Source organism: Diorhabda carinulata, chromosome 1, assembly GCF_026250575.1.
Source record: "Diorhabda carinulata isolate Delta chromosome 1, icDioCari1.1, whole genome shotgun sequence".
In the NCBI taxonomy this organism is placed as follows: Eukaryota; Metazoa; Arthropoda; class Insecta; order Coleoptera; family Chrysomelidae; genus Diorhabda; species Diorhabda carinulata.
In genome coordinates, this window is record NC_079460.1 from 30294611 (window position 1) to 30319989 (window position 25379).

At 29.4% G+C, this 25379-nt stretch overlaps 3 protein-coding genes across 4 annotated transcripts; 1 reads left to right on the top strand and 2 right to left on the bottom strand.

Annotated features, from left to right (window-relative positions):
• Positions 1–1061: 1061 nt before the first annotated feature.
• LOC130895513 (tyrosine-protein kinase hopscotch) lies at positions 1062–5775 on the bottom strand. Its single transcript, XM_057802854.1, has 2 exons — positions 5504–5775; positions 1062–5452 (listed from the first exon to the last, which is right to left on the bottom strand). The coding sequence occupies exon 2, from the start codon at positions 5346–5348 to the stop codon at positions 2004–2006; it is 3345 nt and encodes a 1114-aa protein (XP_057658837.1). The 5' UTR covers positions 5349–5452; positions 5504–5775; the 3' UTR covers positions 1062–2003.
• Positions 5776–8601: 2826 nt separating this feature from the next.
• On the bottom strand, positions 8602–19370 carry LOC130895522 (neuroligin-like protein glit-1). Of its 2 annotated transcripts, none has more exons than XM_057802866.1 (9): positions 18945–19370; positions 17844–18122; positions 16905–17054; positions 16479–16841; positions 15907–16270; positions 14954–15141; positions 14214–14702; positions 13842–13957; positions 8602–12261 (listed from the first exon to the last, which is right to left on the bottom strand). In XM_057802866.1, exons 1-9 carry the CDS (start codon positions 19257–19259, stop codon positions 11955–11957), a joined length of 2571 nt encoding a protein of 856 aa, XP_057658849.1. In that variant the 5' UTR covers positions 19260–19370; the 3' UTR covers positions 8602–11954. The 2 variants fall into 2 exon arrangements, with proteins under 2 accessions (XP_057658849.1, XP_057658859.1); XM_057802876.1 differs by having other exon boundaries at positions 12134–12261; positions 13833–13957; positions 18945–19298.
• Positions 19371–19425: 55 nt separating this feature from the next.
• Positions 19426–21209, top strand: LOC130891710 (coiled-coil domain-containing protein 124). Its single transcript, XM_057796611.1, has 4 exons — positions 19426–19581; positions 19643–19829; positions 20492–20781; positions 20934–21209. Exons 2-4 carry the CDS (start codon positions 19671–19673, stop codon positions 21109–21111), a joined length of 627 nt encoding a protein of 208 aa, XP_057652594.1. The 5' UTR covers positions 19426–19581; positions 19643–19670; the 3' UTR covers positions 21112–21209.
• The last annotated feature ends 4170 nt before the right edge of the window (positions 21210–25379 follow it).

A 25379-nucleotide genomic window follows, 5' to 3' on the forward strand; every position in this document is an offset into this window, starting at 1 on the left:
TCTTACCAATGGACCGGTAGTAGTGGTGGAAGTCTGAAAGGCTGCAGGAATTCCTAAAGACTGCGAGGGATATATCAAGCACGGAATTCTGGGTATGAGAAAGCTGTCGGTGCAGTGGATTCCGCGTTTAAACTCAATCCGAAGTAGTTTCTACAGCGTTTCCTGACAGTCGAATAAACAAGGACCCACTCCTGCACACCAGAGGCAAAGGAACATTCGAAATTGTAGGCCTCATTCGGTGAACGTGCTTCAAAAATTGCGAAAACTGTCCTGTCGGCTGGAAAGATGATGGCGACTGTTTTCTGAAATTCACAAGGTGTGATTTATTTTCACTAACTGGAGAAGAGCAAAACGAGCACAGGGCTGTACTATGTTAAATTATTAGGCCGATTCGACGACGAGTTAAAGAAAAAACAGCCCATTTGGTAGAGGAAACAGTGTTTTTTCACAATGATAACGCACCGGCTCACACCTCCGCCCTCACCGTGATTATATTGTTATTTTCCGCCATTCTCTGTCAAAATCCAAGGAAAACTTGTAAAAAAAGAAGTAATTTGTGGAGTGGAGATACAGAAAGTATATAATAAAAAGGATTTATTATTAAAAAATTATTTTTACCAGATGAATTTAGGAGGCTTTTAAAGAAGCAGCCAGATAATTTTCAATTCAAATGAAAACATGAATGAAACAAAGATTAACGTGCTATTTAAGTAATATAAACATAAGCAAAGAATATATTACGTTCACAAGTTTTAAATTTATTTGTAGAAGTTCTTTATTATTAATTAAACATTACATATTAATTGGTGAAGAAAAAATAATGTATGCATCTTTCATGTTATGGCCATTGATACACTCATCTGCTATATAAGCAACATTTCCTAAAACTTGTTTTGTATCCTACGTGCTCGTATAGCGATAGTGACAGAAAATATATCCACAGATGTCAATAGTCAACCAATCTCGCTATCTTCTACTGTCACAAGACTGAAGAATAAGTAGAACTAATATTAAAAAGTTATGGAAGCAATAACTGAAGAGATCTGGAAATAATTTCACCATTATTTATTGAAAAATTATCAATTTATTATTTTTTAGAATTATTTCGTTGTGGACAGGTTAATCCAAATACAATATAACTTGGTGGAATGCAGGATAGACGTTCTACAACTAAATAAAATTTTGGTACAAAACTATTTCCAAAAAAAAATAATCAATTTAAATTTTGGAAAATTGTGTCAACCATATACAAGTTATTACAGCACTAGGGATTAAAATTATAACATTACATAATACATTTTTATTACTTGTAAAAATGGTAATTGTATGTTTACAAGAACAAAGAGTCTAACTCCAGAAATAATAGATATTTTCAAATTATATATCAATATATAAAAGGAAATTATTCAAAGCCAAGATAGTATTTCTTATTTCAATATGGTTCGATGAAACATTAATCCTTATACGCATAACTAATATTGTTTTAGTATCATAAAAAATTATTTGTTGGATATTCTTTGAGTTTCATTACTTAAAGTTGTTTGTATTAGTGAACAATCAACCCTATATAGCCATGAACAACTTTGCTATCTCAAAAAGCACAACTTAATATGAAAAATGATTGAATATATGATACCTAAAGTATTTTAAAATATTGATAACATTTAAAGTGAAATTATATTTGAATATAAAAATCTTTTGTATACTCACTCTACTTATACTAAAATTTTGAGCAGATTTATGGGATAAATTATTCGACACAAAAAAAATTGTATTAAATTGAATACTGTTACGCAAACAGATTCTAAAAAAATCCCAAAAACAATAACTTAAATATAATACATCTCATAGTTTTTATTTACAAATGTACATAAATTTACAATTTACCTAAAATTACTCAAATTATACAGATTTGACACCTTATAAAACTTCAATTGATCGAGAAAAATTGTTTTTTATATTATATAACAAATATTTTAACAATAATCAGTTGTATGTCTTTATTAAAACTTTGTCAACAGATCTTGTATGTCTATGATTAATGACGAGAATAATGGTCTTTCATGTGGATGTGCATTCCAACAAGGATGAATTATTCTAATATAAACCACCGAAGGACATTTGGTAGGACATGGAAAACGTGATCCGTTTTCTAATGCCATAAGCAAAATCTGTTGATGAGGAGCATCAATATTTTCATCTAGGTTTTGTAACATAGGCTCTTCTCCAAAGTTAAACATCTCACATAGAGTAACACCATATGACCACACGTCTGATCGTACTGAAAACTTTCCATCTCGTAAACTTTCAGGAGCATACCACTTGATTGGTAATTCTCTATTGGGGGTTCTCAGGATGTAATAATCATTATTTCCCATAACTTGTGCTAAGCCAAAATCAGAAATTTTAACATGGTTTTCATCAACTACAAGGATATTCCTGGTAGCTAAATCTCTGTGAACAATATTTTTTATACCTAGATATTCCATACCTTTGGCAATGTCCAAAGCATATTTCAAAAGTTGAACTTCTAATAGAGATTCTTTATAAATTTTTAAATAACACTGGAGTGAGCCATGATGTACAAATTCCATGACAAGAGAAATTTCTGGCTCTCGTAAAACTCCAAAAATTTGTACTATATTTGGATGATTTAATGATTTCATTATATTTATTTCTCTTTCAAAATCCTGTAAACACGAGGAGACGGCAGATGATTTCAATTTCTTCACTGCTACTTTTCTAGGTTCGCCATTTTGACCATTAGCAAATTCTAAAGTTCCCCTAAATACTTCTCCATAAAACCCTTGTCCAATTCTTCCTTGTAAAACTACATTGTAGTTACCATCTAATTCAAATACACTTTGCATTAAATTTAGACTATCAAGAGAAGTTGATGCAGTTGAGATATTTATGCCAGTTAACAAAGTTGACCAGTCATAGGAATATGAGTCATCACTGTAACTTTTGAAATCATCACAATTCAATTGAATCTTGGATAAGCTACCAGACAGGCTACAATTATCAGACGCATCACTACATACATCACTAGCACTAATTAAGTCATCAGCAACTATAGTGTACTCAGTACTATGGGAAGAAAGACTATTAGTTGAAGCCCCTTCAGTACTTTGTAGACTAGATTTGAAAACTTTTGCATAAGAATGAACTTTTCTAGAATTATATAGTTGATACAAAATTTGGTTAATGTCTCTCATAATTGCTTGTGGTTTTTTTCTTTTGTGGGGATCGTTATCCCAGCATTCTTTCATAAGGCTGTACATTTCATGGGAACAACTTACTGGTTGTGGCAATCTTTTACCGCTAGCATACCATCTCATAGCTTGGTTATGGTCTGTTGACTTGATTTCTTGTCCATACATAAAAATTTCCCACAATGTTGTAGCAAAAGCCCAAACATCAGCTTCCATTGATCTTTTTGCATAATTCAAATTGGAGTAGCACTCCACTGGTATCCAATGAACCTCTGAGGAAGTATATTCAGTGTGTATTCCTGGATCAGTGAGTTTTACAGTAAAAGAGTTCTCTTCGTGAGTACTAACCATTATTTTTTGGCATCTAATTTTTCCATGAATAATACCATTTTCAGTTAAATACCACATAGCAGATGCAATATTACTAGCTGCCTCGATTAAGTCTACAGGTTTCAAATGCTGTTTATTTTCTCTTAGATAATTTCCAAGAGGGCCCAATCTAAAATATTCTAAGACGAGAGAAACATTACTAGTGAAAGCAATACCATACAGTCTAACTACTGCAGTCGAATTTAAAAATGCCCATTGGCCAGCAAGAGATAAGAATTCCTTTAGATACTTTTCCATATATTCTTGCTTAAGTACCTTCATAGCAACTTCAATTTTTTTACCTTTGGCTATTTTCCACATACTACGATAAACTAATGTTAAACCTCTTGTACCCTCTTTTTCTTGGCCTTTGAAAACTTGTAAATTCTTACAATTAATACAAACAGGTGTTGTTGGCATGGATAGTGAATTTAAAGCAGAAGAGTCAGTTAATGAATCTCCTACTAAATTTTCACTTCGACAAAGAAGTAATGGTGAGATATCATACTCAGATGGGGGTAAGCATTCTTGTAAGTAAATGGCACCATTAGGATCTTGATAAGCCATCATTAGCTGAGGCAAATTTTTATATTTTCTTAAATCATTATCAAAAATAAATTCATTACTTGTAATCTTTTCCAATTTATACGTTTTTGGTTTTAATCCTTCTTTAACACAGACATCTATGTAATAATCATCATATTTTAATTCACTTTCTCTTACAATGAAGCATCCAAGCCTATTATTCCTCTTTTCTTCTAATTTGGCATAAGAAAATTCTCCTCCTACAGGACCATGGCATTTCATAGCATATAGTTTTTGTAAAGAAGGTGTATAAACATCTTTACATATATTAAAAGTCCACTTGCAGGTGAGTCTGTAGTATCCATCTAAAATACTAATAAATGAATGCAAAACAGGAAGTGAGTGAAATTTTAAATAAAAAGGTATTCCATTCTTACGACTTATTTCAGTTGTACCATCATCTCTAATAGATACAAAGATTATATCTTCAATTGTACAAATCAAGTGCCACTCATCTCTTTTGGAATCTAGACAATACTTTACACCTGGTTCTGCAGGATGGTGAGGTGTAACTTTTATAATTACATTACATGTAGAGCCGCTTTGATCAACTACTGCTTTATATGATTCAGACAAATATTCTGGAGCTAGTATTTCTAGCTGTTTTAAATATTCTGCTTTCACATATGAAGCATCATGTACAGATTTCTGCAATTTACCAAGAGTATCATGAATGGGTTTTTTGATAAAGAATGCATGACGCTTTATTACTTCTCTTGGAATATATTTTTTGTATTCATTTTCTACTGTTTCCCTTGGAATATCCTTTTCTAACATTACTCTATACATGTCTGTAATCCCCAATCCTACCAATTCTCTTCTGCATTTTTCATAGACAATATCTGGTATCTTATTTTCTAGAACATCATTCCTCGCCTGATGGAAATAATAGTTATATGTATTTATATCTATCTTTCTAAGTTTAAGTACATTAGCTACTTTAAATCTAATTCTAAAATCTAAAGTTGTAGATTTATCATTAAACGTTGCAGCTGGCATCAAAAAAATATTCTTTCCAGTTATCCTAAGGCCATATAGATGCCTAGTCACATTTCCTATATTTAAGGATTTACAAATGTAAATGCAAACATCTTCTGCATTGGTTTGATTAACTATAAAAGGTACTAAAATGGGTTTGCTGTCCAATACTATATTTACAGTAAGAACCGATTCCGCCATTTCGTTTCTAGTGATATTTTAATTAAGTTGATAAATTTTCAATAATTAGTCATGGCTGTTCCATTTTGAGGATATATACTGGTCACATTGTATTCCACGTCAACCTTAAATATATTTAATTAGAAAAGAAATTACAGACAAGGAATCAAACTTACTATTAACAGTCCCAAACAAGTGAGTTTATTAACAAAAGCAATTCAGTCTATATTAGGGTTTTATTAATAGTAACCTATTTTTACGTTTTCTAGAAGATATGTACGTAATTCATAACGGCCTGGGACTTCAAGATAGAACATGTATCTAAAATCACTTATTAGTGAAATAGGCTTGTTTTTTACTTAAACTTCTCAATATTATTTACATTACATCAAATTACAAGTCGAACTTAGCAATAACTTTGTCTCTTGTCATTTGTCATATATTTTTTAAACGCTTTATTTCTTTCATGTGTTTGTTCCATATATTAAATACTTATATTGTGGTTTGTTCATCAAATACAAATTTCATTCTACAAAATTTAACTTTTTGTCTGTTGCATGCTCACTTATGACTTGTTACTTTGTCTTTGATTTCTATAATTTATGCGTATAAATTAATAACAGGCATATTTAACTGTCATCTAAAATTTTTGTATCATGGGTAGTTTACAGAGAAGTTTGAACAATCCAGAATTTTTGCTATATGCGAAAATGTATAATTGAATATTGTAGAAATATCAGAGTTGGTAAAAAATACCTACCTTTTTAATATTTTGTGATGTTCTTGGATAAAAATGAGAAAACCTGGGCTCACAATTTTGTTTGTAAATCGTATTTCCAATATTTAAGATTATGGAAAAATGGTCAAAGAACTGCCTTTAATTTTGGAACACCGACTATTTGACCAGAGCAACGAAATAATCTTTAAGACTATTATTTTTATAGCATGAACGTAAAAACGGTTTAAATACAAATTCGAATCAAATTGCATTATCCAAGTACATGTATATATATACTATATAGCTGTATTCAACGTCCAGTTCAGCGCACGCCTGACTCTTGGGAGCCTTAAAATATATCTGAACCATTAGAACAAGATAAATACAGATCAAGTTCATCACAAAATGTTGTTGATTTTGGAGGTATGCCAGATGAGTCAAAATGCTTGTTCCAAAATGAGTTAGATGATCTTTTAGAGATTTAAATTTTTTTAAACAAGCTTCAGATTTGTTAGCATCAAGACTAGAAGAAACAAATTTGCTTTCCTTAGGCACTAAAATCATTAGATAAAGAATAACGGCGTTATTTTTCCAAAGAAAACGGTACTACCTTTTGGTCAGATATCAAAACTTGTTGAAAAAAATGGGCGTGAAAGAGTACGAACTCTACGAACCAAACGACTGGCATTTATTCATTGACAGCTCAAAATGTAGTCTAAAATGTATTCTATTACATAATGGAAATAAATACTATTGTACCTATTGCTCACAGTACAAAGTTACAAGAAGAATATTTCGCTGGTATTGAACAAAATAAAACACAATGATCATAAGCGGCAAATTTGTGTCGATTTAAAAATTGTGAGCATTCTTCTCAATAGAAAAAGTGGTTACACTAAATTTCCCTGTTATATCTGTCTTTGCAGCATTAGAACTAAACAAGGGCTTTGCCAAATCTAATTACTGCTGTGTACATTGTTACTGTTTTATAAAAATGAATATTTTGTTCAATGTCAAATTATTTTTTCCTAGAAGTTTGGATTTATTGAACTTGTAGAGCGATTTATCACAATTTTTTTCTTGAATTCCTCTAATTCTTAAAATTTGCGGCCATACTCGTCTTCTGTAATTATTTCACTCAACTTGTATTCTTCATCCGTTTCTGTACTGTCTCTATTCTCTGACAAGAATGAGGTTAGAATTTTTGATACTAATTTAAAAATTACAAAATATGAACAATTTTGGATACAAAATAAAGTTTGGGGTCAACACATGAGAGCCAACAGAATTTCGTTAAAAAAGCTTTTTTCTGAAATCATTTTTTTATTGAAACTCTTCCATATTCTGGCAAACATGGAAAGTTATTTGTTTCTATTAATGCCACATTTATAATATTTTCAAATTTCTACTTACACCTTTTTATTTGTATTCTGTATATGGTATTTCGAGTTACAGTGGAAATTTATTGTTAATGCACTTCTGAAAGCCACATTTATAGGACAATATCCATGCTATTCCTTTGATGATTTTTTTCTGAGCAGATTTTCTGTTTCATTGATATCGTAATGAATTAATTTAATGGAAATACAATATTTATCATAACGATGCGACAACATTGTTTTGTCGCACTAATTCTGTTTTAGCAATTGATTTCGTGTTAGTCAACTATTTTTAGGAATTGAACCTGGAGCTTTGTTAAAAGATGAACGTATTCGATCAACTTTTCTCCTCACGTTTTGTCTTCCAGAACTTTTAATATTTGTCCTATTCCAAATTTACAACTTCTTCGTATTTCATTTTATAGTATTTCTTTACCATCTATAAATTCTATTTTTAATACAGCCTATTTGCCCTACTTTCCTTCATCATATTTTTATTATACTCTAGTTAGGAGCCCTTTGTGTGTAGAAATTTCGTAGATCATATTTATTACAATTTTCTATGTTTCCCTGTTCTATTTTTACTTCACTTGCCTTATTCTGTATGAATTTTTGCTTCGTTCAGATTCCTAACCAGCATTTGCTCCCGAATCTCCTCTTTTATATTACTTCTAGATCACATTCCATACTCTCTTTCACAATATTACTTGTATTTATATAGTACAGTATTTATACCTTCTATTCTAATTTCTCATAGTTACTGGACATCTTTCAAATATTTTATTTCATCATCTCCACCGTTTAATCTATATGAACATTGTTTTATTTTAGTTTTCTCTTGATTGCTTATGATATAATCTGTTTTATCACCTCTCTGACCAGAAACTGATTTTAATTCACAGTTTTCTTCAAGCTTTTTATTTTTCCTTGTAGATTTCTTCATTATTTCAATCAACGTGATCTGTTACGTTTATTCTATACTTAATAAACGTAATTCCCACTTTTTTATTTAAAGCATGTATTTTTTATTATCAGTTTTCTTCCTAAGCTAATTCAATTTTCATTTATTATGACATACATAGCAATATTCATACAATTAAAGCAATTTGTATAATATTTAATTGTTTAATTCAGTTACTTAGAGGTGTAATGGATTTTTGTAATAGATATACTAATATTTAAATATATTATTTATTAAAAATTTCATATTTACATTACAATTTTTATAAAAATGTAAAAAATACAAAAAAGAATAACCTGCTTTGTAGAAATAATACGAAAGACATCACAGATAATATTGAAATGTAACTTGGAAGTTCCAAGTTTAAATACTACACAGGAATGGGATAGAGTATGGAAACCGATAATCATGAAATCACTACGATTCTGATAATCGTCTGCAAGTAACTGTATTAAATATATAAATAGGTGTAATAAAAAAATTGGCGTAATGAATTTTTAGAGCAGCATCAAAGAAGATCACGTTGGTCAAAAGGGCAGACTGTTCGTTTAAACAGGTCATTTTCTATTGGAAAAGGGGATTGGATAGTTTGTAAAATGATGTGCAGAAGGAATCTCAAAATGGTCCAATTCACGGATTTCTGGCCATTTAAAGTCTACCAGTCTTTCTAAATCCGCCTTACTCAACAGATTTAACATCATGTGACTAGTCATTCTTCCTGAAGATAAAAAAATGTGCTGAAAAGTTTTTATAACATTTCTGACATTGAGAAAGTCATGACATAGCAAATGAAAAAGGCTTTGTATGATAGTAATAATATCAAATTTTATGTGACCAATCATACATCCTTCATACCATGGGAATTTATATAGGATTCGTATAATTAACTAAACCTCTTGTAGATAATGAGAATATAAAGTAAGGTCAGTATAGGTTAATGGTAGTAACTATAAGTTCTTATGAGACGGATACCTGCTTTTCCAGAAGATGAAATAGTGCCCATGATAAAGTGATGTATCTTCGAGATGTGATAATCACTAAGGAATCAAATTCTTATAATAGTGTAAGGAAAGTATAAACAAATTGATTACATAGAATTTGTGAAATTTGTAAAATGTATATGAAACCTTTGAATGGAATAACTTCTAATTTATGATTTGATAATAATGAACAATTCTCAACATTGCAATTAGTCATACTATATATACTTGTAATAGGGTATATAATACAACGGTCGTATTCAATTTCATAAAAATAAACTAGTAACAGAATAAAATTGACGTTTGAAAAATAGTGATTCAAAAAGCATTCAAAATTTTTTATGTAGGTAACATCCATAGTTACTTCTGAAACAAGTATTATAGATTTTAAATATCAGTTTATGCCGTTTCTTGTATTGCTAATTGTTTGAGTGATGTAAAGTACAAGATATTTATTATTTAAGTTATACTATTGTTAATATCACATCGTCATTAGCCTTTAGAAAGAAATATATTATTTCATATGATTTACTTAGAATATGAATATTTTTGCATTTTTATGTATTTTCCAAACGTTGAACACTCAAGTTATCAGTTTTTACATAACTCAAAAATAGTTGATATATATACATACATAACAATATTAACTGATATACAACCTAACGTTACTAAAAAATACTAAGTTTACAAAGTTCAGGAGCCATTAGTGATATTCATACTAAACATTCTGATAACTATGACTACACTAACAGCGATTCGAAAACTTCAAAGACTAAAGGTAAAATAAAAATGATTAGTTACCATTTTTAGATACAATAGTACTTAGAAACAAATCAGAGTTTAATTTAGAATAAACACTGCTACATACAGGTACATTCAAGTTGATTTTTTCTATTTTTCCAGCTAAAATGGTCAGTTGCAATTTCCTTATTAATTTCCTACTTAACATGGAAGATAAAAGAATGAAAATAATTTAAATGAGCACATAGCCGTTTTAAATGATTATGTTAGAATAATGGTAAAATGTTGACTAATTAATGAAATCTTTGTGAGACTACTTTTTTCCAATATCTAAACGAAAAACAGAAGAAATTTATTCTAGTACCTCCTAATCTCGCTTATTCAAAATGATTGGAAAATCTTATCTAAATGATAGGTTTAATGTTAGTTTATATATTCAACAAAACTTGAAAATATTTACAAAATTAGCTGTAAAGATTGTGAGGGAAATAAATTAAGGAGACTAATGGTTTGGGTTGGAGTGCGATTTTAGAAGCATTTAAAATATGGACGGAAAGGAAAATTTCAATTATCAAGTATGCTATAAAACATAATATGTAATATAAAATTGTTAAAAAATATATCCAATAATAATTTCAAATTATTGAAATTCTGTGGAAGAGTTTAAATACAAATAAAGAACTTATTTCTCAAAATCCATGTTATATTTTCTTATATGAGAATTGAACTTGAGATTTTCTGTATAAAGTAGAATTTTTCGTTTGAAAGAGAGTGCATCGGCGTAGAAAGTTTGCTATAATTGGTAATTTTAATTTACCACATGTTTCAAAAAAGTAACTTGGGTATCAAAATGCAAAAGAACGTCAGATAGTCAGTAAGAGAAGTGTTGGTGTAGTAAAAGTAAAGTATGTTCAGTACTAAAAACACCTAAAAATTTGCTAACAATAAGTTATTGATTTGTCGTACTGATTAAAGCAAAAGAACATTCAAATTCTTGCTTCGATGAATTCGTGTACATAAATACAAAAATTCGTAGAATGGAGTACACTCAGTAAAGCCAAACTAAACAATAACTAAATACAAGATACCTCAACTATTTAAAATATGAAAACATGCTCATAAGAGCTGAATATACATTAAAGTACAAATTTATACTTGTTTTATTAGACTAAGATGGATATTGTCTGTTACAGAGATACTCAAACAAGTTCTAGTTAAAAATGTCGAAACATCATTGAATCGCTTGTTACAGGGTACAAAAATTTTAGCAATGACATAAGTGTATATTGCATATTCTATTGAATTTATCATATCTGTAGTTTTATATGTATTATGTTCAGTATTACCATAAAAATTCATTCAACATAAACGATCAAATATTTGCATTATAAATTTATTTAATTTTCTTTTCATTAGGAATTGATTATATTGAACACTTAGTGGTTCGCCAAAAGTGTTTTTATATCAAAACACATAGAAAATGGAGTCCCAAAATATATCTTGTTCAACAATTAACATGAGCTGTCAATATTGGGGTAGACTATTCAGTATATCACATTGCACATATCAGTCTGATTTTCCTTGGCGTTTTGTTCAAATAAAGAAAATGATTGTCTTAAATGTTTTGTTCAACAAAACCCATACCTCATATAATTCTTTAATACATAAATATGTTGCAATTTAATTAAAAAAAGTTTTGTATTCATTATTTATCTAGCCCATACTCTGGCAGTCATATCAGATTAAAAATAATTTGTACATAAATCTTATAACAAAACATGTTTCTATAAACACAAGTAAGTATCATACTTCTGTGTTATGATATGCATAACAGACTTATTTTCTATATTAAACATCTGTCTGAGGAACACCCAATGGTAATTCTCGTGATTTATTAAATTTGGGTGGTACAACTGGCGTGCCTTTTTTATGTTGATGGGTTTCACCATTTGCATTTTTATTTACAAAACCTTGCATTTCTTTCATAGACATGCTATGAAATGAGGTAGCACTATTAGAGAGTGGAGGTACCAAGCGAGAACCATATTTTTCAATATATTCATTGTCTTCAGTTCTACGGTTGTTTTCAATTCCTTCGTTATCTGTATCAGTATCTGCTGGATAAAGATAAGGATTGTAATATCTGTCTGATGATCTGGAAAGAAATATGATGATGATAAAAATTATACAAAAAATTAATATCTATATAAATGTAATAAAATTGTCTAATGATCTAGGAATTAATATTGATCTAAATAGATAAAATATTAAATGTAAGATTTATTGGCATAAATATAATTATCATTATAAAAAAATTGTTACAATGCGTTAATGCACATTTTGCAAATATAGACTGACATATATGTAATTTTGACTCAATAAAATACATCTACAATGTTATTAAGTGATTCTAACATTATGAGAAAACGTAAATAGATGATGTTTGGTAATTTCTGAGTCTTGGTTATCCTCACCTTGAGTATCGCATGACAATTAGAACACTGAATAAAATCGATTTTTAATGTAGTGGACAGATATATGAGCAAACCATAGTAGAATGGGAATGCTAATATTTTTCACATTCGTTTCTAAATTCTAATAAGGATTTTCTAGTAGGACCAATCTTATTGGCATTCTTGAATTAAAAAACTTAACTAGATTTTTTGGAAATGGGTACAAGTGGTAATTTCTCACTTGTCCCTGTTAAATTAAACATATAGCGAGAGCTATTTAGTCTTAAGGTTATAGTGAACTATTTTTTAGTAATGTAATGTTGCTGAAACTTATATTGCTAAATAGATAAATTCAATAGTAAAATTAATGTTATAAACTAATAACCAAAGGCTTTTGAAACAGAGAACAATTATTAATCAATTCTCAATGTCATAATTATATTCAAGGTGCAAAAGTTAGGATCAACCGTCTGTGGACTTTACTATTCTCTTAATTATTACAAACAATTGACATTTATGAAATGGAAGGAAAACAAAGTACCTCAATATATTTACTAATAAAAACATTACATTTTATTTATGCTAATTAATAAAGTAATGATCTTACACTGATTTTTATCTAACAATATATAAGTATTACTATAAAAAGTCAAATCAATAACTATCTATCAGAATAACCAAAAATCATATATTTCATTAAAATTGGGATTGTTTAAGTTTGATAAACACGGTATTATACTTCTTGTATTGAGTAATCAATTGTTACTCTTGCTTTTAACAGCAAATAGTCGACAATTTTTTGTTACATTTTAAAACAGATTTCCATAATTTTGTACAGTAGTGTACATACCTATGGACTATGTAGATTGAAATTGCTGGTTCTGAACATGAAAAACACCTCAACAGGCCACAATATTATTACAGTTTAAATAAGCATTAATTTTGTTAAGTAGTTAGTTCACATTTACCCTCAAACTTTATTATATCTCTGATATCTCTATGTTTTATTTGAAAAATGCCATGATTTATAAACTACATTGATTTGTTATCATAAAATTACTCCCAATAAGAAATAGATAATTTATTAGCTCTTTTTTGTCAAAATACAACTATAAAACTTAAATGACATTTACTAATACATAAAATTGAAGAAAGTTTATACTAGAGAAAGTTTTGCATAAACTACTGTATTCTACTGATGAAAGCTTATGTTGAAAGACCAGGAAACCTTCTACACTACCATGCTACCAGTAGTTAAAAAAGTTTCCATTACCTTTCTTACCTCTTTGCGTTCCTCCATAGCATACAGCAAATTACTAGAAGTACAATAAGTAGCAGACATATTCCAGAAATACTCCAAAATGCTATTTGTAAAGGTGCTCTTGGTTCCCACCAAAACTAAAAAACAATATAATTTCAACAGGGTACTGTAATTAATCACCTGATATGAAGTTTGAAAACACTCATAAAGAATAACAGAAAAACAATAGATATTTTTACACTAATGTCAAAAAATCGAGAATATAAAAAATGTAATAACCATGCATAAAGGTAGCTTGTAGATAAGTAAATTTAACTTGAGAAAGCTATGAATTTTTAGCATAACTGAAAATTTATTGAAGCAATTCAATAAATGTTTATACTAAAGACTTACTTCTGTAGTAGGTGGATAAGTAGGTATGAGGTGTCCAACTAAAGTTGGGATGTACTGGGACCAAAAAGCAGTTTCAGTTTGTCTAAAATTCCACATTATTGATGAATTATAGGTAGTATTCAAATTAAGATATTTAAGTTGCCCATGCTTTGACTCTTCAAAATGTAATCCTAATATTTGTGTGTGGGAAGGATTTCCATATCTTGCAAAGTCGCTGTATGCTTTCATGAAAAAGTGACTCATGTTTCTGTCATTTCTTGTCCACTGATTTCTAACAAATCTTTCATTAGCTGGTAACATTTCCACATCTAAAAATGGTGCTCCACATAGAAGATAATGTTCAATATTATGTGGTACTTTCCTCCATTCTTCCAAATTAAATGATTCTATTGTGGTGTTTAAAACATACATGTAAACTGGTACGTTTTGATCAATTAGCAATTTTACAATTTTATCATTAGGAGCTGTATATAAGAAGTCAGAAAGGAGCTGAAACAATACAAATGAATAAGTAGTGTGTTTAATAAACGATCCAACTTAGTTTGGCATTGTTCAATAGCGATTTTATAAAATTAATAATTATTACTAAATTGAACAGACTAAAATTATATATTGTATGGTTCCAAAAAACAAGTCAAATGATTTTGAGTTGTACAAAATCTTGGTTCTGATTTTCACCTCTAGTTAAAATATAAAATTTAGTTTGAAAACTAAATAAAACCTCAAATTTATATACTTACTTGTATGTATTCATTGCGAATGTGTGTAACATTAGTAGGATCAGGCCAATATGTATACATATATTTTATTGCATCAAATATTCCATAGGGATTAAGTGTATAATTATATCGCAAAACCAGTTCTTTCACTTTTAGATCAAAAAATTCTTGTGTTACAATAAAATTTGGTTCCAATGTTTTATTTGAAGCTTAAATAAGAATAAATTGTGTTAAATATTGAATTGAATATTTCAAAATAAATTATGACACTTGATCTGTAGCGCTATTTAGGAAGAATGTGAATCTTGAAAATGGTCTACAGCCACAATTATTTCACCATTTTGTTCATATATTAAAATTTGACATAATAATTAACAAAATAACTAAAAACCTCAGTTATGATATATATATATATATATATATATATATATATATATATATATATATATATATATATGTATATATATATATATATATATAAAGCCAACTTAGACTGAAACAAGAAAAGCGAACTTATCAAATATTTCGACCAACTGCCGCCTCAAAACGCTCAAGCCATGATTGCCACACAGTAGCTGCTACATATATTATAGCACACCAATAAAATATGATTGCTTAGATAAGACTACATCAATCTCACAGATCAATTGCATACCAGTTTCTGGGTCTGTCAATATATGATTATTTTTTTTCTATGTAGTATACCTAGATTAATAGACATGACACCACTGTGTTTTGCTTTTGATACAGACTTTTTATGTAATTAATTAGCCAATATACCACTGCAACAATGTCTAATAAGCAACTGATTGCTAATAATATGAACCATTATAAAATCTTCAAAGTTTGAAAACCAAATAAATCAAATTGAGAAGGAAAATAGAATTTTTGATTGTGCTATTTTTTGTTATTGCAGTATACTCTTCGAATAAAGCCATGGTTAGAGATATTGTTAAAAATCAATAAAAACTTACTAATGAATCCTGCTGCTTCCTGTAGAGTAACACTTGACATATATCGTAAACCTTGATTGAAAGCCCTCTTTTTAATTAAAGTTTCAACACTTTCAGTTATAAAGTGCCAGTCTTTTTCATACCAACCTTCATAAAAAGGCATAGATACATTCATTTCTATCACAGGCGCCCAAGGAAACAGACCCACTTCTGGTGGAAATTCTGCATTCCCTATTTCATAGGCACTTCTAGAATTTTTTAGACAATTTACTAGTTTCCATGATGATTCTATACTACATCCAATTTGACGCCCAAAAACTCTACTCGTATTTTGGGCTCTATATTTGTCAAAAATCATTGCCCAGTCTGCTACAGCTGATCCACTCTAAAAATATTACTTTTTATTACTAACGTAAATAATTTCAATACAAAAATATAACAATTTTTTCTCATAATTACATGCACATAAATTATCCTCTATATACTTATGTGAAACTTTTTCTGAGTCTGAGTTTATGAATCTTATTAGCAAAATCATTAGTATCATTTACAACGTTAAAAATTGGCTATATATCAATTATTGGTAAACTTACTTGAGCAATTACTTGGGTTACAATATGTCTGGTTTGAGGTGCAACCATGAGCAATCCAGCAGATGCAGCACCAGCACCAGGCCCAAACAAAGTAATACTGTTTCTGTCTCCATTAAAGCTGCCAGCATTATCATATATCCATCTTAATGCCATGGCTTGGTCAAGTATTCCATAGTTTCCTGGTGAGTTAACGTCTCCTGTACTAAGGAAACCTAAGGCACCTAAACGGTAATTGATTGTTACAACAACTACTTTATAAAAAGTGGCTAATATGTGACCCGGAAATGTGTTAGAAGCTCCCTTTATAAAGTCACCTCCATGAATGTAAAACATCACTGGATATTTATGTCCAGTTCCTTTAGTCTACAAAGAAACATATCACAATTAGTTATGTTATCATATATAATATCTTTGGTAAAAGCTTACTATATCTGGAGTGAAAACATTAAGGTATAAGCAGTCCTCATCCACATCTCTTATTCCAAAATTAACTCCAGTATATTTAATAGGTTGAGGACATGCTGGGCCAAAATCAACAGCTTGCATTATTTGCCATCCCCTATGAAGTCTTGGAGGCTAAAAACGAAAACTAAAAGTGATGGATGCATTTAAAATCATACTTATTCATAAAATAACTTATTTGTACCTCTGCCCTAGTTACCGTAGTCTACTTCTATTTTATCAAGGGTTGTGGTTAATTCAATTCTGTCCAATTTATATGAGAGTATCAGTGAGTAGACATGAGTTTTTGATTTAGACATCTGGCAAGCATAGTTGTTTTATTTAAGCAAAAATGAGAAGAAAACTAGTGGCTTCAAAACATGACAACTAATTTATTATCGCAATATCAATACTACTTGTATTCTACATTGGGTTTTACTTGTGGCCAACTCAACTTTCAACAATTATAAATTTAGATTAAAGAATATATATGATCAATTCAAGAGCTGGTACAAAAGATTTCAGATGCTTAAAATAATCATTTATTACTGGAACCTATGCAATCATAGAATGGCTCTTAACCACAGCTGACGAACATTATGTTGTATCAAATTTCAAATTTTTATGTTTCTAAAGTTCTTGATTTTAGGTCTCTTCTGTTTCAAAATTAGTTTTCTAATAATTTTTAGAAGATACATAAAATTTTGAAACAAAAGGGACCTAAAATCGAGAACAATTAGAAACATAAACATATCAACAGGTCTAAGACATTTAAAATTTTTATACAACAATATAATATAATAACAATATAATTTAATACTAATTGATTGTAAATGGTTTCAAGTACTTGAGTATGGGATAAAAAACTTGATTTGAATATTTGTACTGACATTAACAATACTATAATAAAAGAAGTATTTTTACCTTAAACCTTCCTTCAAGAACAGGTGGTTGAGCATACGGTATTCCAAGGAAAGTACTAACTATGCCTTGTTGTCTTTCAATAAACTCAGCTCCAGGTCTATACAATGATTCTGGGTCTGGATTGTCAAAAAGATATACTTGAAAACCTTGTACAGTACCATGACTTGTTTCAACAAAAACATCTCGAGGTTGTTCTCTAGTTTGTTCCCTTGCTTTGCCTTGCAAATCTTCTCTCCAACTTCCTAATATACCAGGCAAAATAGGTTCGGCATTTCCCGCCTGCAGGAAAATACAATGGCTTTAATCACATTCTGTTGTCCTAATCATACAATTAAAATTTGAAAAAAATCTAATACACAAAATTCTAGATGTAAGAAATAAAATGCATGGATTAATATTTCTTAACAAGTTTCAAAATTTAATTATGGAGGAAGGGTGGAAATGTTACAAACTTATTGCTTTAGTCATACAGATCCATTTAAAAATATGCAATGACTTTTCGCTAAAAATAAAGTTGGAGATATGATGTCTTTGAAAGAGTTTGAGTTCAGAAGTTTCATTCTTTTATTTTGCAGATAACTAGATGATGGTTAATGGAGGGCTAAAAAACAGTTTTGACAAATAAATGAGTTAGATTAAAAAGATCAATAGCAATATTACTAAATTTGAGATTGTGTTCTTTTATTCAAAAAAATTATATGGATCAAAGAAGTTGCTTTTAATTTCCAAAAGATATGCTTTTGGATGCTAACCAATAATTTTGAATACCATAGATAATTGATTCCTAATAATCAATATAATAAATATGTGAAATTAGCTTATCTACCTACATCTCACATGTTGAAAAAGTATAAGAAGTGAACATTAATGATTTAGATACAAGATAAATTTCATTTAATTTTTTAAACTACAATTAGATTAATTGTATTTAGTTTTTAAAAAATTAATCTAATACACATATAGATGATTAAGTTATGTGATTCATGAGATTGGATTAATAAAAAATATGATTTCATCTGAATTACTCCAATTAAAATATTCATTATTTTAATAGGGTCATTTTTAATTACTGAATATGCATTATCTATTTAATAAACTTACCCTGTCATAGGTAAATCTTTCATCCTGTCCTTTAATTCTGGGGTCGCCAGGTCTACCTTGATTATAATAATTTGTATTATAGTTTTGTCCATACCTTCTACCTTTATATACATAAGTAACTCTATTATCGAAAGGATTATTGGGATTGTATGGTAATCGTGGGCCATATTCATTATATGGATTTTGTACATTTGGTGGATATCCACTAGAATAACTTGTATAGTGATCATATTGTCCTAGCCCCACAATGTCACTCAAAAAAATTATTAGCAATGTTACAATTATTTCATATTCTTTTCTTCTGGGCGGTGCCATTGTTCGTCACACATTTGTTATGTACTGTGTATTTTGTTGTTTAATTCATATCTGACTTGACGTAATTCTTCTTTCTTCACCCGCAAACTGCCTAAGCACTACTAGACTACTAATAATATTGTATGCTAGTGCTTTGACAGGAGCAATGTATCTGACAGATTTGACTGATAATTTCCTATCGGTTAGTTGAGTGAAGTAGAATAAAATTTTGGTAGACGTACTCTTACAAATAGCTACAATATTCTATATAATTTCCTGGAATATAATAAAGTTTGGGCGACAGCTTATAGTGCTACTTGTCATTACAGATTATTTATATTAGGTATACATTTTCTACAATAGTCAAGTTAAGAAATTATCTACAAGTGTTATTTATTTTTTAGTTCTATCATTTATTTATATTTATACATAATGCCCAAAAAGTTCGCCACAGATAATACAAAGGCTGTAGTTGCCAGAGAACGAAAAAAACAAGCTAAAGAAGAAGCAATTTCTAAAAAACAGAAGGAAATAGAGGATGCATATTGGAAAGATGATGATAAGCAAATACAAAAGAAGCAACAGAAAAAGGTAATGTTAAGTTCAATTATATTATTTTATAACAAATAACAATCACACCTTTAATATAAAAAAGTTTTATTGAAATCTTGAATATTCTTACTTAGACTGAGTAGTTCCCATGATGGTTTTTATTTGTTGAGCAGTATAGAAGAATTCTACAACTGAAAACTTTGTGAACTACTAATATCTATTACTGGAAATGTAGAGCATATTATGTACCTAATTATTTTGTGGGTAAGACATCTTTAAGTCGCCATATTTTGTTACCAATTATATTTTGGGAGGCTAGGATTCTATTATCAGAAATCTATTGATAAAGGATTTTTGTTTTAAATAAGGATAATAGGCACTACATGGCAATTGGAGTATTGTTAACCAGGATTTTTAAATAATTGTTTTCATTTGTCTGAATTTTACTTTATATTCTTGTTTTGTCCTACAAATCTGAATTTCTGTTTTTTTTTCTAAAGTACAATTTCCAATCTGATAATTTCAACATTTTCATACACTTTTGCTTAATATTTCTGTATCATTAGTATTTTAAATAATCCATATTTCTCTCATATCCAATATATTGTAGGTTTATTATTCATAGTTTAAAAGTTTGTTATGTTATGGATATAATGTATTTCTTCATAGAATATATTTCCACTGTTAATTTATGTTGTTAGGAAGCTGAAGAAAAGAAAAGGCAAGAAACTTTAAAGAAAAAAGCTGAGGCAAAAGCTTTATTAGAGAAGGAAACAAATGAAATAGCTAAAAAATCTTCAAAACCACCACCTGCTGTAAAAGTAACAAGAGCCCAAATCAATGCCAGAACAGCTGCAGTAAAATCTAAAACTGAAAACTCAGAAAATAAAATTGAGACACATCTTGAAGCACCTTTAGTTGAAAATGTTAATAGGCTTGTAATAGATGGAGAAGAGGCAAGAACTGTGGATGAAGCTATATCTCTGCTCTGGTATATTATCCTATTAACTATATAAACTATCCTTTAAAAATCAGACAGATTGATTAATGCCCATTATTAGTATAAACATTATAGTATTGTTAACAAACATGTTTGGTTTTTGAAAATCATATGCACGAAATAAAATAGTATTTATATTTCAGCAATAAAGATGACATTGACAAACATCCTGAAAAACGAATGAAAGCAGCTTATTTAGCTTATGAAGAAAAAAGACTTAGTGAATTAAAAGAAGAAAATTCCACGTTACGATTATCTCAGTTGAAACAAATGATCTTTAAGGAATGGCAGAAGTCTCCAGAAAATCCGCTTAATCAATAATTTATATCCTGTTGAATATTATATATATTTTTTATAGTTTATCATGTTAGTATGAAATTTGAATTCTGATGTAAATAAACAAACTATATACACTGTTAGTTGTCTTTTCATGATAAAAACCAAAAATATAATTTGAAATTTTAAAATCCCACTTTCTTGAATGTTTTTTAGACTCTTGAAAAGGATATTTGACACAAAGTATGAAAACAGCTTTTGTGTTATAAAATGTCTTTTAAAACTTTTGAGTGGTGTATAGTGCCTCAGTGTACTAATACTTTATTGTAATCACATGCCTAGAACATTAAATGAGGGAGCTAAGTGTTATAAGAGATCCAGGCACTTTATCAAATACAACTTCAATTTATATTTTTCAGATCACTTCGATGTAAATATAAATTTTTTTATTCACTTTTCCAACTTTATAATAAATATTTTGTAATCGCAAAAAAATTACTGGTGCACTGATAGCCAAAACGAAGTGAAATGGCGTTAATTGGCCGTTTTTTTTATTTAGTGACGTCACTCGCAGTTGATTGGTGTATCGTCTGTTCCTGATCACATGAAAAAATGTTTGAATTTAATCAATTTCTTTTATTAAATACTATCGTTTTAACAAATAATAGAATAAAACATGTTTTAGGAATGTTTTTCTTATTTTTAGGGATGACTAGAGTCTAGAAGTCAATATAAATTTATTTTCTACCCCACTGTCAAATTTCATATTGTTGAAGAGTTTGGTATGGAACAATTCACAAACTATTTTCTGTTTCAACATATAGTACTTATGTATGCTGTTATTTTTCTTTTTTGAAAAAAGATTACTATCAGCATTCATTCTTCTAAAATGACATCTAAACCTTGTCACAATACATTTACAATTGAAGATAAAGGTGCAATGATATGTAGATTAGAAAATGAAGAATCCAAGTTCTCTCACAAAGCACTTTGTAGTCATTCGATAATCTCAATTATTTTCAAAAAAGTACTGGATTAAGAAATCGTTAAATTTAGATGTTTTGAAACAAAAGAGGCTTCTAAAATCGCAACAGCAAAATGTTGATCAAGCGTTAATTTGGTAGTTTAAATCACGAAAAACAAAGGAATACCCGTCAACGACTCTATGTTACAGGAAAAAGCAAATTTTTTGATCGTGTGTTTTATTGTTGATTTTGTTGAACAAAATTCAACAATACAACATACAACCTGGTTGACGTCTGTGTTACCAAATCTAGAATACTAGAAATTGTTCGTTCTGATGTGCGCGGATCAATCATACCAGCTGCGTATCATGGTTCAACTTATTTTGTCACTTTCATTGATGATTTTTCTAATTTAACAGTAGTCTGTTCAATTCAGAAAAAGTCTGAAGTACTTGGTTATTTTAAAGAATATTTGAAAATTACTCAAGCCGAGTTTAATACTAGAATTTCGAAATTTATATGTGATAACGGTGGTAAAAATATATCCAAAGAATTTCAGCAGTTTTTTTGATTATTCTAGATTACACGGCTGCCTGTACTCCGCAACAAAATGGTAAAGCTGAGAGGATGAATAAGGCACTTGTGGAGGGAGCAAGGGCTATGTTGAAAGATTCAGGTGTAGATAAAAAACTTTTGGAGGGAAGCAATACGAACTACAGCCTTTATAATAAATAGAGGACCCACAGAAAGTTGGAATGATCCATTTGAAATTTGGTATGGTGGAAAACCAAACATTAATACGTAATTTGAAAATTTTTAGATGTACTGCTAACATATGTACATGAGCAATAAATAAATAAATAAATAAATTTGATGACAAAACAGAAAAATGTATAATGTTATGGTGTACATCGACAGGTCATCGTCTCTCAGTTGATGAGAATAATTGCTATTTTAAAAGGACAAATAAGCTTGTAAGTGTAACTCTAATATTAAATAAAATGGCGTTTGTTGTTGATAATTTTCTGGAAAATGTTTCTACAGATTTTAATGATGTCAAAAATAAACCAGATAACAAAAGGTGGTTTAGCTCCATTGAAAGACAAATAAACTCTGTAAATAAAAACGATACCTGGAGTATTATTCAGAAATCAGACAATGTTCAAATTCTTGACACAAAATGAGTATTTAGTTATAAACCATTTGAGAAATCGGATAAATATAAGACACTCTTATTTGTTGGGGCATTGTACAAAACAAATTTTTTGATAACTTTTATTCACCAGTTTTTAAAATACCATACTGAGAGCTCTTTTAGTTGTAGAAAATCAAAATTTTATTTTAACCAACTAAATATTACATCTGCATTTTTACAAGGAAAGTTAACTGATGACATTAATATTTATCCTCCTGAAGGTGTTAATTGTAATAAAAATGAAGTATGTTAGTTAAATAAGCCTCTATATGGGCTTAAATAGGCAGCGAAATTCTGAAACCTTGAGATCAATAGTTTTTTGTTAGAATTAGGTTTTTAAGCAATCTGAAAATGATTTCTGTCTATATACGAAATAATTTGGTAAGGGTGGTGGTAAATTGTATCTGTTGCTATATGTTGACGACATAATTTTAACTGGACTTTGGAGTTTGTAATGAAAGATAAACGATTCCTTAAGTATTTTTTGGGTATGAAAATATATTACAAGAAGATGAATTTTGAGAATAAACCAACCTAAATATGTAGATAAAATGTTAAAAAAGTTCAATTTTGAACAATTCAAACAGTCTCGTATGCCAATTGAACCAAAACTGAATTTAGAGTTATGTAAATCTGAGCATAACAAAACAAAGAAACCTTTTAGAGAAATTATAGGATGCTTAATATACCTGATGCTAGGAAGATAGAGTTACTGACATAGTATTTAATCATTTGAAAAGGGTTTTCAAGTACAGTTAATGTAGGTTTAGAATATAAACGAAATCAAAAGATTTATAACTTATCAGGATATGTCGATTCTGACTGGGGTAATGACAGTATAGACAGAAAATCAGTTTCAGGTTTTCTGTTCAAATTATGCAGCAATAAAATTTCTTGGACTACTAGAAAACAACATTGTATTGCATTATCAACCTGTGAAGCTGAACTGATTGCTTTGGGTACATGTGTTTCAGAAGGACTATGGTTGACGAGAATTGTTAGTGAATTAGGTTTAAGTATAGGGAAAATAAAAATATGTGAAGATAATCAGGGATGTATAAATATTGTAAAGAGCCCAGCTAACAATAGAAGTGTAAAACACCTCAATTTAAAATATAATTTTGTAAATGATTGCTTTGGAAAAGGTTTTGTTGACATACAGTGCAATGCAAGTGAATTAAACCCAGTTGATATGTTAACAAAGGGTTTACCAAGCAGTAAATTTTATGAGCATAAGGTAAGTTTAGGTTTGAAAGATTTTAACGAGAAAGAGGGTTGTGAAAGTCGCTAAAATATAAGTTTATAAAGACCACTCTTCTACAAAAATAAATTTTCTATGTTTGGAATAAAATGTCATAAACTACAATACAATTCCCAACTGTTTCGAACATGCAGGATTCATTGAAAATCACAACAGTTCACTGGTTCAAACAAAGCACATGAATTTGATGAAGAAGATGACTCCAGTTTGTAGTTACAGAACCTAAATTAAACTGCTTTCTTAGCAGCACCGGAAATGAGGGAGCATTATGTTGACATCGATATCTTTCTCCTTACATCTGAAGAGCCCATAGATAAAAATATACAGAATATTCAAAATAATGAGGTACGCGGAAGTGATGGGGAAGAAACATTACTTACCGCAGAAGACGCATTAAAGGCTGCAGAATTGTTGCCACATTTGTTTATAGCAATATGAAAAATGATGATTTGATAATGGCATGTCTTCTCTACACAATAGTATTAGAGACTGTTATACTGAATAAATACATACTAACAAAAACAGGAGAGGTTTATTTTCTACAAAATGCTTCGTGAGACATTCGCTTAGTAGGTTGGGTAGGATGTGTTTATTATTTCCCTGTGATGTCATTATAAATGCATTCCACTCCATTTGTTTTTGAAAATTTGAAAAGATATCAATTGTATAAAAAGTAGTAATTGTATTTTTTGGATGGTTTGAAAAAATTGGAAACTTGCAGAACTAGGTGCGGAAGAGTCTTAAATATTTTCTCACTGTAAAGCAACTTTTTTATTCAAGGTACTCGTTCGTCAAACTGTGTAAATTTAAATATCCTATATTTTTTCTATTTAGCTCCACTTGATAATGAACTAATACTGAGTGGAACTTGAAAAAAAATTCGGTAAAATCC